Source organism: Microplitis mediator, chromosome 4 (assembly GCF_029852145.1).
Source record: "Microplitis mediator isolate UGA2020A chromosome 4, iyMicMedi2.1, whole genome shotgun sequence".
In the NCBI taxonomy this organism is placed as follows: domain Eukaryota; kingdom Metazoa; phylum Arthropoda; class Insecta; order Hymenoptera; family Braconidae; genus Microplitis; species Microplitis mediator.
The window spans coordinates 4,971,799-4,987,115 of NC_079972.1; the positions used below are offsets into that span (position 1 = coordinate 4,971,799).

The 15,317-nt window shown below is 32.5% G+C and overlaps 1 protein-coding gene across 2 annotated transcripts in view; it reads left to right on the forward strand.

Annotated features, from left to right (window-relative positions):
• The window catches only part of LOC130667141 (cysteine-rich motor neuron 1 protein-like), a 386,893-nt gene that overhangs the window by 346,509 nt on the left and 25,067 nt on the right, over positions 1-15,317 (forward strand). For both annotated transcript variants that reach the window (XM_057468631.1, XM_057468632.1), the window contains one exon: positions 12,547-12,923. In XM_057468631.1, the coding sequence (XP_057324614.1) occupies positions 12,547-12,923 (377 nt within the window). The remainder of the gene's footprint in view (positions 1-12,546; positions 12,924-15,317) is intronic.

Below are 15,317 nucleotides of genomic sequence, written 5' to 3' on the forward strand. Positions count from 1 at the left end.
ATTAATTTTAATTATCTCTTAGACAAGGAAGCAGTAAGTATTTTATTTTTGATAAACAGTCATACTTATAGCTCCGTCCCAGTTATTTCGCTCGGCAAAGGCTAAACAGGAGCTTCTCGGATCTTAATGAAACTTGGCACACTTATTCTATGAACGATTACCACGGTTAAGTTCAAAGATGAGCGAAATCGGTCAACTAGTTGAGAAATGGTGGACATTTTGTGATGGTGGAGTGGAGTGACCTGTGTTTATTTTCAAAAGAGTGCTGTTATTATTATTATTTTTCTTATACGTATGACTTAATACTACTTATTCGCTAATTATTATTCTTATTCTACTGGACTATCGTTTATACTTAAAACTAGTATGCTTAAAAACTAGGACTAAAATTCTAAATATTATTGTTCTTGTGTTTAAACAACTAATTACTATTGTACTTTACTATTACTATTTCTTAGTACCATTTTTTACTTAATAACTATTACTTATTTTTCTATTTAATATGACTTATACTTTTGTATATAATATTTTTTCTTTTCTCTTATTATAAATTATTACTTTCCTTGAATAATGAGTGATTATTATTTATACTTATATGGCTGTGGTTTTAAAGTTTAAGTTGAATGAATTCAGCGAGATATAAAATTATATGAATGTACGGTATAAGTATGGGAATGCGCGCCGAGCGAGAATTATTCTAAGTCCTGAGCAGTCCAAATCAAAGGAAATAAAATAAAAACGCTTATATAGATTTCAAATGAATCGTTTAAAAGATTCAAGAGATTGAAAGAATTATAAAATGAACTGAAATACACGAAATATTAGTTGAAATTAAAATAAACTCTACTATTTCAATCGTTCATTCTGTCATTCTCTATCCGTCCGCGCGGATTATCGTCGCTTGCACGGCTAAGTTCTCGGGACTTAGTATTTATTTAACAGCTTAAACGAATTCTTTTCTTTTAAATTCAATTTTACTTTGGATAAAATTATTTTTACTCGATTTCCTTTGATTTTGATACTCGGGACTTAGAAAATATTTCACAACAGTATACTCTCGATGTCAACAACAGAGGGCGAAGGAATTTATTCCCGTCCACAGTTACGGCGGATAGTTATTATGATAAAACCGCGCATTTAAGCCCGTAGAGGCAACCTAGTTCTCCAGAGACGTTGTCTGAGAAGACCATTCACGGACAACTAACGGAAACTCTCGTACCAGGCGTCCGACCGGACCAGGTAAGTGCAGTTTTTCATTTCTCATGGAGGGTTGAGGGACTCCACCCTGAGGCCTTCTGCCAAGGGGTGGGAGGCACTTGCAAGCCGAGTAGGTGAGGGTCTGTCGGAGACCATCCACTGACCCTCTTGGGATGGGACTTCGTGTAGGGCCGACGGGGTAGTCGACCAGACTCCCCTGAAGCAACCGGGAAGGGGGGGTAGACCGCGATCTTAGACCGCGTAAAGTTTGGTATGTGTACGTGCGTGTGTGTGTGTGTGTATATATTTTGTGTGTTACGGGAACGCGATATTTTGTTATTTAAACCGCGTTAAAAGTATGGATTTATTTATTGTAAAGGTAGTAGAACCGAGCATCGGAGCTCATGTAAAGAAGTTTTGTTTTGTTCTTATCTAAATAAAGTTTTGATTATTTGTTTATTTATAAAAATGGCTATAAATTAAAAACCCCTTTTGAACCCTGGACTCCGGCGAGCTAAACCAAGCAAAAAGGGGTAACTATTTATTCGGAATTATCAATGTGCTGATGTATAATTGATAACAAAATAACTTATTCATCTAAGTTCTGATTTTCTGGCAATTAAAATGATTCGTCTTAATTAATTCATGTGCATAATTAATAATTAAATTTAAACCGCGTTATTTTTACTCGTTACAATTTGAAATTAAAAAAATAACGAAAAATCCTACTTTTTTGGCTTTTTTCGAAAATAACTTTTTAATCAGTATCCCGACTAGAATTTTTCATAAGGGCCTGACAAGGTCCTTATCGGGTTAACCTTATTTCAAATAAGGTCCCGATCAGGGTACCCTTAAAAATAAGAGAATTTTGATTCGATCGAGAATGTTATCTATTGTATTGAAAGCATTAATTAGAGTAAGTAAACATATTTTTTATTGATGAAAAAATTCCGATAACTGCTGGGCTCGAACCTGCGTCCTTTCGATTCAAAGTCCTCGATGCTATCCACTGGCCTGACATACACAAGTGATCTTGAAAGTGTAAATATAATATTTATTATGATGTTAAAGGATAACTGATGAAGAAGTAAAGAATCTGTGCTACAATGATTGACGTGATTTTTAGATAATATTCTTTTGTACTTTTTTTAATTTTTAGCCTGTAAATGAAATATTTGAAGGAATGGGATAACTTTTTTTTAAATAAGGATATCCAGATACGGTCCTGATCAGGAACTCGTCAGGTTGACCCGATGGCAAATAACTTTTTTTTTTAATAGAGATATCCAGATACGGTCCCGATCAGGAACTCGTCAGGTTGACCCGATGGCAAACAACTTTTTTTTTGAATAGGGATATCCTGATGAGGTCCTGATCAGGAACTCGTCAGGTTGACCTGATGACAAATAACTTCTTATTTATATAGGGATATCCTGATGAGGTCCTGATCAGGAACTCGTCAGGTTGACCTGATGGCAAAAAACTTTTTTTTGAATATGGATATCCTGATGAGGTCCTGATCAGGAACTCGTCAGGTTGACCTGATGGCAAATAACTTTTTTTTGAATAAGGATATCCTGATGAGGTCCTGACAAGGAACTTGTCAGGTTTGCCCTAATAAGGCAAACCTTACATTAACCTGATAAGGTCCTTATGGTACTTCAGGCAAATCAGGAAGAAATTCTAGTCGGGTATATCTATCCTAATTATTTGAAAAGAACTTGATAGCCGATAAAAAAAGCTATATTTTCTTTTTTTTATTATTTGTTTTCAAAGTCACATAATTGACTCATGTGTTATGGTGATAATGCCATTGCTCATATCTTTGAAAATTATCATGGGTGATTATTAAATTGTATAACGTATACCGTTTTCGAATTCACGACGGAGACGCGAACAAATTCGGTAAACCGTATGCGGTCACCCACGTGTAATAAAAATTATAAATAATAAATATAATAATAAATGACTTAAAATAATAAATAATAATAAATGAAATAATAGTGTGCCTGAACCAGCTCCTCAGGCTGGGTTAGTGCACGAGGGCGCCAGCCCGTTTTTACAAAACGGACAAAAATAATACCAAATGAGGGGAGAGATCTCGGGACCAAATTTCGAGTGAGAATGTATGCACCAAATGGAAATATAACCAAATAAATATAATGACTAAAATAAAAATAAATAAAGAATAATTATTACTAAAATATATCTAGGAAATAAACAAACAAATGTTGGCTATCACTGGAATCCTTCTTTCATATTATTTAATTTAAATATATTTATAAATATAAATCCAACGAAATATTACAATACCAAATGTTATTTACCATACATCAATTTTTTATAGTAAATTTCAACAAATAATAATATACTCATTACAGTCAAATAATAATAATAAAAATCAAATCAATTAAATTATCCACTGGGGATTCAAATTACAAATTACAAATTTTTATTCGATGAACTCAATATGAAATATATATACATAAAAATACTAATCTTACCTTGATTTAATATTATTTACTCTGGAGAGAGAAAGATGCGGGAACTCAAAATATATTTGGCAACACTAAGTTGCATACCATCAAATTACAAAATAAATTTTACCCATAGTAATAATATTTTAAATACTGTTGTAAGACAAGGAGTCAAATACGCTATCCTTGTCTATAATCCACTAAGGAATTTATTCGACGCGTCTACGCACGTATACCAAACTCTGACATACGCCGAATACACTTTACTTATTATTATAAGAACAACTCAGGTTCAATTATTAAACAATTACATATCGTGATCAACTCTACTGAGGGTCCAGCGATTGCCGATGCAACAAATGATGATACAATTGACTTACCGGCGTTGATAATATTTTACTTCTGGATTCTATCCACAATAAACAATATACAAACTATATACTTTTAACATAACAAAAAAATTAATTATCACCAAATTAACTCTCTTCAATATTTAATTACTTTTATAACGGTAACTGGGCCAGAATAATTTTACTTAAAAATTGCGGACAGCAACACGTCCTACCTTTACAATAGCCCGGTCCTCTCTAATTATTTTTCCGCGTCGGTTTTCCGAGGAATGGGTATCACTCACGTGTTATCCCCTTTAATTAATGACCTCGGACCCGAAATTATCAATTAAAATAAAATATTTAATCATATTACCCGAGCTGAGTTATATGACAATAATATATTAAATAATATTATTCATCAATATTCATAAATATAATAATAATTAACCCTTTAAATAATAAAACAATAATTATTTCAGTGCACCACGTGGCGGGAGGGATATATTGATTTTTATCCCCACCATATCGACTTACTCTCCCTTCGGTCGATATTTTTATACAATATATACGCGCACGTGTGCTACTAACTGAAATGAAAATATTGATTAAATACATAAAATTCAAAATAATTATCAAAACATAAACATAATAAGCAATAATTACAATAAATCATAATTAAATAATTAATCAAAACAATATGAATACTTAAATAATAATATCTTATAATAAAAAAATGCGCTTTAATAGCTAGAAGTTGTTGTTAAATTCACGGCGAAATGGGAAAGCGCGCGCATGCGATTCACGTTTGAATCGCTACGTGACAATTGTAAATACTTATTCTTTAGGTAATTATCTTGATCAAGTTCAAAAATCTATAAGAATCGGTTAAGCACTCTAGAAATGGTGGCAATTTTTAATTTTTTTACTGAATGAAAAATACTTTTTTCTGTATTATTTTTTTCTAAATAACGTTGTAATGGGTACATCTATCATTAACGGTTTGATTGAAGTGAGAAATCTACTTCCATTTCGGATGCCGAATGGCCTTTTTTAACAATTGCTTTAATTGAGTTAACTGACACTCTGATGTGTATACATAGATATATAGATGTATATATGTATATTTCAATATATTTCTCACTGTTATAACTATTTTCTTTTCTTTTCTTTTTTTTTTTTTATATGATTTCTATATATTGATGTATATATATGTTTTTATTGAATTGATAATTTTATTGTGTTTGATAAAATTGTACGCGAATTTTTGGAGAATACTGCTGTACCTAATAACGACTCTTCGTTGAAAACTTCGAATTCAACTATGTGACCGAAAAGCAAGCCTGTGCTCGGTAGAATAATTTGCTCTTCAAAATTTTTAATGCTGCAACCATGGGGTCCGAGTCTGGGGAGGGGGTTTTTTGGTGAGTCGCACCGTACGGGATATCTCGTTGACGCAAATTAATTTAAGTCAATGCTAGTTGTGGGTGTTACCACGCATTAGAATAATTGTAAAAAGTAAGTGGGGAACTTAAGAATGATAAGGGAATGAAAGATAGAAGAAAGAAATCTGGTATGACGTTCTGTATCACTCAATTGAACCTGCCCTTGTTTCTCTTAAGAGAAAATGGAATATCTATTCCTTAGGAGTGTTCAACATAAGTGACCGTACGAAAAAATTTGCGAAGTCGGGCATAACATACGATTAATTAGCCACCAGCCTGATCCCCTGGATCAATTATTAAAATTTTGTCCTCTGGACTTATACGCATTTTGGTCACCGGCCTGATCCCCTGGATCAATAATTTTAAAATAAAATTGGCAACTTGCCAGATCCTCTCCCCAGACTCGGACCCGGATCTATTATTCAAAATATGATTCCCCTGGATTAATCTTATTCTTACCACACACACACTCACGCTTTCCTTCTTGAGTCCCCAGGAATTTGTTCACACACACACACGTTTAGAAATTATTATTTTACCGACTAACTTCACACATACACACTTTTATTTAATCTTAATTTATTCATTCGTCCACTGGACTGAATTCATATCCGCAAATTTTCAATTTATAAATTTACTGACTCTACAAAATTTTCTTTCATAATTTAACCACGATAGTTTTATCAACACGACAAATTTTTATATAATAATTTTTTTCCAACATCAACCTTGAGGTAAAATAATTTTGGTGATGCTGACAAACGACGCTAGTGACTGACGCTATCTCTCTCTAATTCACGCGTCTAGTTTTGTCTCTCTCTAATTCGTGTACTTGTAGTCTTCACGTTAATTTACAATTTGTAACAACTTACATTTCGAACTGACATTAATTTATTATAACTTTTAATTAATTAAATTTTCCTTTAATCACTTAATTCACCGCACTTGATTTATCAGTCTCATTTTATTTTATCTTTCATTAATTTTATCATTTAAACTTTAGGCTATCTGCCGTAAAATCTTATTTCTTTACTTTAATTATTAATTAGTCAGTTGTCACGGCTGATACGTTCGACTCGTATCCTTACAAGTCGTTAAAAATCTTTTCTTTTTTTGAAAATTTTAAACTTATTGTATACGAGAAAACAATTTTTTCTCGAGAACTATGGCGACATAGACAGAAAACAGCAGAGACACAGGCGGTAACACAAGAGCGTTTCCGAGTAGACCTTCAGTTTTTTTTATATATATAATAATTAACAGGGTAAAATCAGTAGAATAGATCGCATAAGAGAATAACCGTCCATCTAGTACGTGAGAACTTAAGACCTCTTGCATTTGGACCTTTTTTTTTGACGCCCGACTTACTGACGCCAGTAATCGTACGGGACAAATATACCTCCCAAAGCGTTTACAACGCTTTACAATTAAAAATCGTACAAGTCCAAGTAGAAAAGTACTAGTAGAGAACACGTACCAGAGTTTCTCTTATTCTTTAGATTTCATCATTTTACTTAACGTACTTTTAAAATTTATGTATCCGTCCCCATTTAAAAATCTAAGCATAGGAGCGGTAATCTTTCTTTGATTTTCTTCTTAAACCTATAGACCACCCAACTCATGTGCATCTGCATGTGATTCTTGGAAATTAGAGAAAGCCAATGGAAACTACCAAAATTTATGGTTTCCTCGGCGGCAGAGTGGCGCCAGGTCATCGGCCTACTTAATAGTCAAAATCTATTTCCCAGGGATCACACGTGTGCATGGGCCTAGAACTTTCGAGTGGGTCCGAGTCTTTTCGTATGGGAAACAAGTTACCACCACTTTTCATAGGTGAAGACCATATAAAAAGACCATGGACTTTAGCTCATCAGTTTTTTTGGGAATCAAACTCTGAACCATACCGAACTCCGGACACTTGACGGTGTTCGTGGCTAGAGGATTGATATCTCGATTGAGCATTCGGTTAACGGTAGCTGGGCGTACGAACCGGACCTTGATCGACGTAAGCACTCGAATAATCGATATATCATTTTCTACTAGTCTCAAGAGAATAATTGGCGTGTTATTAAATTCACCATTCGGTTGACGGTAGCTGGGCATACGAACCGGACCTTGATCGTCGTAAGTCGTGATTTAATATCAATCGGAAGCACCGGTAGCGCTGATTTTCTTCATCTTATTTTAATCATTTTATTTTATTTTAATATTGAATTGTACCACAAAAACGTAAAGAATCAAAGAATATTTTACCGCGAGAAAAGCGAAGATTAAAGAATTATTTTACCGCGAAAATACGCGAAGATTTTGAATAATATTTTACCGCGAGAATGCGAAGATTTTAAAGAATTATATTTTACCGTGAAAATACGCGAAGTTTTTACGAACAAATTTACATTTTATTTTACCGCGAAAGACGCGAAGACTTATTATCAATTTATATTTTACATAAACTACGAAGATTTTGAAACGCATAAATAATTAAAACAAACTGAATAAATCGATCAATTAGAATCATATTAATTAGCCACGAGAGCGCGTGTGTATAAGTGTCCTGTGTTACCGCTGATAGTCTTGACACCTCACCTAAACCTGTTTAGGGTAAGTTTTATCATTGTAATCACTAATTGATTTTTGTTATTTTATATATTTTAAATTGATTATAAAACATATGCATGACACATTTTATCTACATTGAGTGTTTTAAATATTTGTAATCCCTTTTGTATTTTGAGTATACTGGATCTTAAATAAATAAAATTACTCGTTAACATAATAATTTGAAAAACATTATTTCTTAGACAATTTTACTTTAGCAATAGAATACTAGCTTCTCGAGGCTTTTCGGCAGCCCACCTTCCTTTATCCCTTATTTTCTACCTGTTTAGCCGCTCAGACAGATAGTCAACAGTAGGGGGTACACAGTCTTACGTTACCGCTCAACGTTTGATTGTGAAATTTAAATAGGTCACACTCTTAGATTGAAAATCGCTTTGGGTCTTATCAGTATTGTCTTCAACAATATTGTGTAGGTGTGATTTGAATATAAACGGAATAAATTGAGCATTTGGTTAACGGTAGCCGGGCATACGAACTGGACCTTGATCAATGTAAGTACCCCTTTATTCAATACGTTTATACGAAAATTCGTACCTACGCCCATCACGATCTCCAATCGTGACACAGTCTTAAAATTAATTAAAATAATTTAAACTTTAATTTTTGGCTAGTTGCCGAAAAATTAATTTTCGTATTAATTAAATTTATTCTGGCTTTCCTGCCGAGAATTTTACAGACGGACCGCGTTACAAATTCTGGCTTTCCTGCCGAGAATTTCTTTATAACAATTTTAACTCGGAAATAACGACCACTCACGAATTAACTAATTAATAATTATGAATCTCTTTAATTAAAATTTAATAAATTATGGCCACCTTCCGACAATTTATTTACCTCAATTCTTTCAATTCCAACGTCCAAGGTCCTCGTAGCTTCCTTGCCGATTTCCGTTCCTCTGTCGCTCTCCACCTCGTAATCCTTCTAAATAGTTCACGTGCGGTCACCCGTCTAACTGATCTGCCGGTCCGTCCGACTGTGTCCGTCTTCACTCTTGTCACTAACTTATGAAATCTAAGTTCGCGATCCTTCGGCCCTTATCGGAAAATCCAACACTTATCCAAATCCAACTTATTTTCTAATTAGGTCTTGGGGACGAGCCCCTTAAATTACTGCGCCCGGCGACAAGTCGATGAAATAGTAACGCATATGGGGTACTCAGGGTAATTAATCAACCGCGGGAAATCAGGTTGATTTAAATTTGAATATTTAAATTTTTACCCCGTTACAAATTATTAGTCATTGAAAAATACTACAAACGGAGGTGGGGTTTCATGCCTTTCTTTTTGAAAAAAAAAAATATAAAATAAATTTTTTTTTGGAAACTAATAACGAATTCAATAATTTTGATAACCGTCTAAGTATTGATTCAGAATTTCGATCTGACTTCATTTCTCTTTTGAACTTCTGGTACATTCCTCATTTCAATGTTCTAAGTAGACAATTAACTAACATATTTACAAAAATAATAACTAAAAATGTGGCTTTACAATATACTAGTAGTAAAAAAACTGGGGAAAAAACTGTGATATAGGATTTTCAAGTCATTAAATGTTTAAATGAATTTCTTGAAACCAAAAATTTTGGAAGTCCTGCTGAAATTTCGCAGGCTGTGGTAGTAACTTTTTTAAGTTTAAGTAACTCAAAAAACTGGGGAGGATGACGGTGAAAAAAGAAATAATTAAAAAAGAAAAAATATTACACATTATTTTAATTATAGTTAATTTTTAAGTATGATTTATTAATGATATTTATATTTAAAATATAATTCTTGTTACCGTCTTCATAGTTTAATATTCATAAATTAAACTTTGATTATTAAAGTCAATGAAAGGCTAAATAAATAAATTTTATAATAATTTTGTTTGTCAATCATTATTTTTATTTTAAGTTATAATTTATTTACTTGAATTAATTAATTTTTAATGTCTTTCAATGCGGATTAATATTCATTTATTGATCTATACATATCCATGCTTCAGGTTAAATTTATCTATCTATTGCATATAAATTTTTGTAGTAATTTGGAGAAAGATACATCAATTTGAATTAATTTTCAATTTGTCTGGATATTTTTCAAAAAATCGTTTTATTTTTCCGAGGAACTGATAATTTTAATAACTTCAAAACCTAAAATTTTAAAGTGGCAGTTTCTTTAAAGCCGCCAGGTTTCTCTTGGATCTCTAGTAAAATTGGCCAGTTACTTGACAGAAACACGATATTCTACTGGCCAGTTTCTGGTATAAGTCGAGTAAAACTGGCCAGTTGCTAGACAAAAACTCGATTTCATTCCTTCTAGGGAACAAGAGAAATGTATAAAAAATTTATTTATTTACCAAAAATAATCATTCAATCATCAACATTCACAATATTGGACAACTTTACACTCAACTAGACAGCACCACGTGGAATAATAACTTCACATAAGACGCCCGTGAAACAGAAGACTCTTATTACTATAACCTCTAATATTGAGACATGGGTCTTGGCTAAGTGCAACATACTCACATATACTACTTTACAAATATTTACTAACAATTGAGTAAGATTAGTATTCTCATACATTCAGCTAATTGCCGTAGTACGGTCTAAAATTTCAGCATGTAAAATTTAAAACTTACAAGTTCAAATGCAAGTGATTTCATGGAATTGAAACACAAATTTTCAATTTTCAATCATTAATGAATGGTTGTCAAACTGCAAAAGTTATAAAAGTAAATTTTTAATTTTATGAAACTTATGAACGATATTTTAAAATGTAGTTTTACTATTTTTACACTCTAAATAGTGAAAGTTCGTGATTGCTAAGGCATTGATGATACTTAATATAGAAATTTTTAAAATTACAGTGTGAGATATTATAACCAAGACCCCCAGTCCAGGGTGTGACCCCCTGTCCAGGAAGCCAAGATTAGATTCAGTTGATAAATCAACTGTTTTGTGTGACTAGCTCTTCTACAGGGCGGGGAATACTCGATCCTGGTCACAAGGAATATTTAGAAATCATGAGAGTATAGGAAGCTTATCAAATAAAAGACTTGTATAGGTGATATATATATATATATATATATATATATATATATATAAATAGATGACAATTTTATTTAACCAATTTACCCAGACAACAGACCCCACTTTACAATAATTAATTAAATAAAAACCGCGACAATAACTAAACGACACGAGCTAGTGAGAGTGAAGTTGATCTTGCTGAATTACTGACGCCAAAATGGCGGGCACAGAACACTGACTTGACTTTACACTTTTATCTTGAATTTACTTTATAATTTTCAGTTACTATGATATAATTAATTTTCAGTCTCGACTTTATAAAATTTCCAATTTATGTTATTTGCTCTCCAACTGAGAGTAATTATTTATGTATTAAATTTAATTTATATAATTCGAATAATAATAATTAACGTTACCGGAGTAAGAATTAATTTATATAAGCTTTATAAATTGAAGACATCTACGTCTCGTGACTCGGCCATCTTGGCACGTTTAGCGTCTAGATCTGCCCAGGTCCACATTTCCAAGTTTCCGTCGTTGACAAAATTCCAAATCTCCAAAACTCCAACCAATTAACTCCACTGCTTTCTTGGACTCCACAATATATTTTCACAAGGTGTATAATGGACGTAGACTGCTTCCAAATTTATTCTAATAGGTATAGAGTACAAATGAATATATATGATGACAAGTATAACAATGGTAAGTGAGGTGAGCTCAACTGTAGCTGACACAGAATTGTCCGTCCCGTCCCCCTGCGAGTCGGTTACTACCTCGTACTCCAGGCTAGCGCATACGTCCTGCAACTTTGCCTCGTGGCAATTTCAAATGGGTATAAGAAGACGTTAATTTGTCCTTCGTTGTCCAGTTACCGTAGGCAGTCACCAGGTTCTAGTTATCTCCCGAGCATGATGTTGTAATAATCAACAAATCCCGGTTACAATGTAATAGTTCCATTTTCTACATTAAGGTTCATAATTGATTGCCCGCACTGTACATCTTATCGAACCACTCAACAAATTTTCTTATTTGGTACTTTAATTTTTACATAACGGCTAAATGATAATTTTTACAGTTTTAAAGAGGAATAAATGATTTTTAAAGAAAAGAACTTTCTGTGAGCAAAACGTAATAATTATTTAACATTTTATCGTATTCAATTTGCATTTTCAAACTGTAAATATAACTGCTTAGTTTAGAAATAATTTTTTACTGGATAAGATTTAAAAATTAAAGTATACATTTTAACTTTTGTAATTTTGATTATGACGGGCTTGTTTTTACATTTTATTTTGTAACTATTCCAGTTTTCTTCTTTCCGTGTAGTAATAAAGTAGGGTAGTATCGTATTTTTTCGTTTGAAACTAGTTTATGATCAAAAACTTGTAAGTTAAACGCCGTGAAATATTAAATATTCTCAAGTGAATGAATAAAGTCACAATATTTAATTTTTTTTTTTCACTGCTGCAGAATCGATATCTTGGGTTGGAGGAGATGATGGACTTCCCAAAGGCTGTATAGATGATTCTGGCTTACCCCGAGATATTGGTGATCATTGGCAACAAGGTTCTTGTGTAAATTGCACGTGTGAAGATGTAAACCAGATGGGAAGTATTTCTTGTCATTCAACGATGTGCAAAAGTTGCGAAAGTGCTGCGCCATTAATCGAAGGAGAATGTTGTCCGCATTGCCTTGAACATACCAATGATTCCCAAGTCTTTACTACTACCCCCGATGTACCTGATGAGACTTGTGATTCTCTTGAGAGCTGTGAGTTACCTTGTCATCTTCGCGCTGTTGACAATCTTCACAGTTGTCCTGCTTGTGAATGCCCAACTGACATCGAGGTATGAACCCTCATACTAGTTAATTAACTTTATAATCCGTTCATTTTTTTTACTTTGCTTTCTATGCTCCATTATTTTCCTCTTTCATCACCCGCTTTTCTTGTCATTTCTTAACTATCGTAAAAATATATACTTAATATGTTTTTTTGGAGTTTACTCCTTAAGAATCGATTTTCATATAAGACCACCGGTATGGAAAAAATATGAGGAGTAAAATCTACTTAACGAATGACCTCGTTACGTTGTTGTGCGCAACCTATTCTGCGCACCTTTAACTTTTTAGGCGTGAGTATTAAGACGTACATAGGGTATGATAGTCTAGTTGAGAAGTTGATTTCCTGCGAAAAATAGTTACAGGTCTCCTAAAAATATAATTGATGGCTTAAACGATCCGGAATGACGTCTAGAAAAAGACGTTTTGTAGATTTTTTTCTGGAAAGGATAATTACAACTGTTATTAACAAAAAAGCGTAGAATAAATTAGCCGTCCAGCTTTTTGGCAAAATCTCAAAAAGTATAAGTGATACCTCAAATGTGGAGAAAGTTTCTGAAAAAGCAGAGAATTTTAGTACGAAAGTTTTCGACTCCCCGAATTGTAGCTACAATATTTATAATTTTAATTTAACGTTAAAAATTAGCTTTTGCGCGGCAGTTTCGGCATGTGCACGCCGCCACTCTGGTGAGCGTAGTTTTTAAATAATTTTTTATGCAATTAAATATTAATTACAAAATTCTGGTGTCATCTAGACACTTCAAAGAATATAATTCTGCGGTAATAAAAGTTGTATCAGCATTATTTAAACAGTTATTCAATTTTTAATCAACATTTTTTTTACGTGTTTGTGTGGTCGTAAAAGGCGGTACAAAAGTTTAAATAATTAATTTATAAATTTTTGGTATCTTGGAGCCTTTTTCACAAACATACTCAACAAGATGACGTTATGAAAGCTTATAAAATATTTTTATTTCATTAATTATTAATTTTTAAAATAACAAAAAAATTAAAAAATTAAATAATGGATGTTAAATCATTGTTTTTTTTTAATTTTAAGCTATAACTGATTTCGTATTCCTGTTAGGCATTATAAGATTACTTTCCAAAGGTTTTCATGCCATTTGTTTATAAATTTTTCATAAACAAATGGATTTGTTTATAAATTTTTTATAAACAAATGGATTGTTTAAATATTTTTGAAAAATTTTTTTCACCATATTGTTAGTGTACGGAAATGATAATTATGCTTCGTATCTCGTTCTCATGATAACTATAAAAAAACAACAAAAACAGACTGTTTTGGTCTGGGTTCGATTCCCAGTTCGGGCTATCTATATTTTTCTCAATTTATCTACACTTATCCAAAAAATTAAAGGAACAAGAAAATTTTGTAAATTTTTTAGTGATTTTTGGAAGGCTGTATTTTCGTGAAAAATGATCGCATCGAAAAAATAAAAAAAGCAAATTCAAGCTTGAAATCTCTAGTTTGAAGATCTTCCAGCAAAATATTTTTTTGAGCCACGGTTTTCGCGGAATCATAAGAAAAAAGTCGAGACAAAATTTTTCTAAATTTTTTGGTTTTGTTTTTTAGGTCTACGGGGCCGGGAAAATTTTTAAAAAAAAAAACGAATTCATGGCTCGTTTAGGAAATTTATTCAGCTACGATTTGCGTTTTTTCTTTCTCTGTACGACGATTTGCTGCTGAGATATCAGCCTTTAAATGAAAAAGGAGCCTTTTGTCTTTGATTATTGATATCTCAGCAAGTAATGGTCACACAGTAATTTAAAGGGCAGTTCAATAAACTTGGATAAATTCCCTACAAGCTCCATTTTCGATTTTTTCAAAAAAAAAATTTTTTTCATCCTTGATATCCATCTGAAAAACCCACAAAAAATGGCCATTTTCTGGTTTTTTAGTCAACTCATCGCTACTCTGCAAATATTGATAAAAAAAATAATGTTGCCAGGTAATTTTACAGCTTAATGTACCCGCAAAAACCCTGGAAATTTTCAGATTGATCCATTGAACCGTTTGTCCGGTCCGATTGCTCAAAGTTTTACAAAACAATTAAAGGAACAAGTTTTGTTCCTTAATTTGTGTAATCTCAGCAGCAATTTGTCGTATAGAGAAACAAAAAAAAGCAAATTGTAGCTGAATAAATTTCCTAAACGAGCCATGAATTCGTTTTTTTTGAAAAAATTTTTCCCGGCCCCGTAGACCTAAAAAACAAAACCAAAAAATTTAGAAAACTTTTGTCTCGACTTTTTTCTTATGATTCCGCAAAAACCGTGGCTCAAAAAAATATTTTGCTGGAAGATCTTCAAACTAGAGATTTCAAGCTTGAATTTGCTTTTTTTATTTTTTCGATGCGATCATTTTTTACGAAAATACAGCCTTC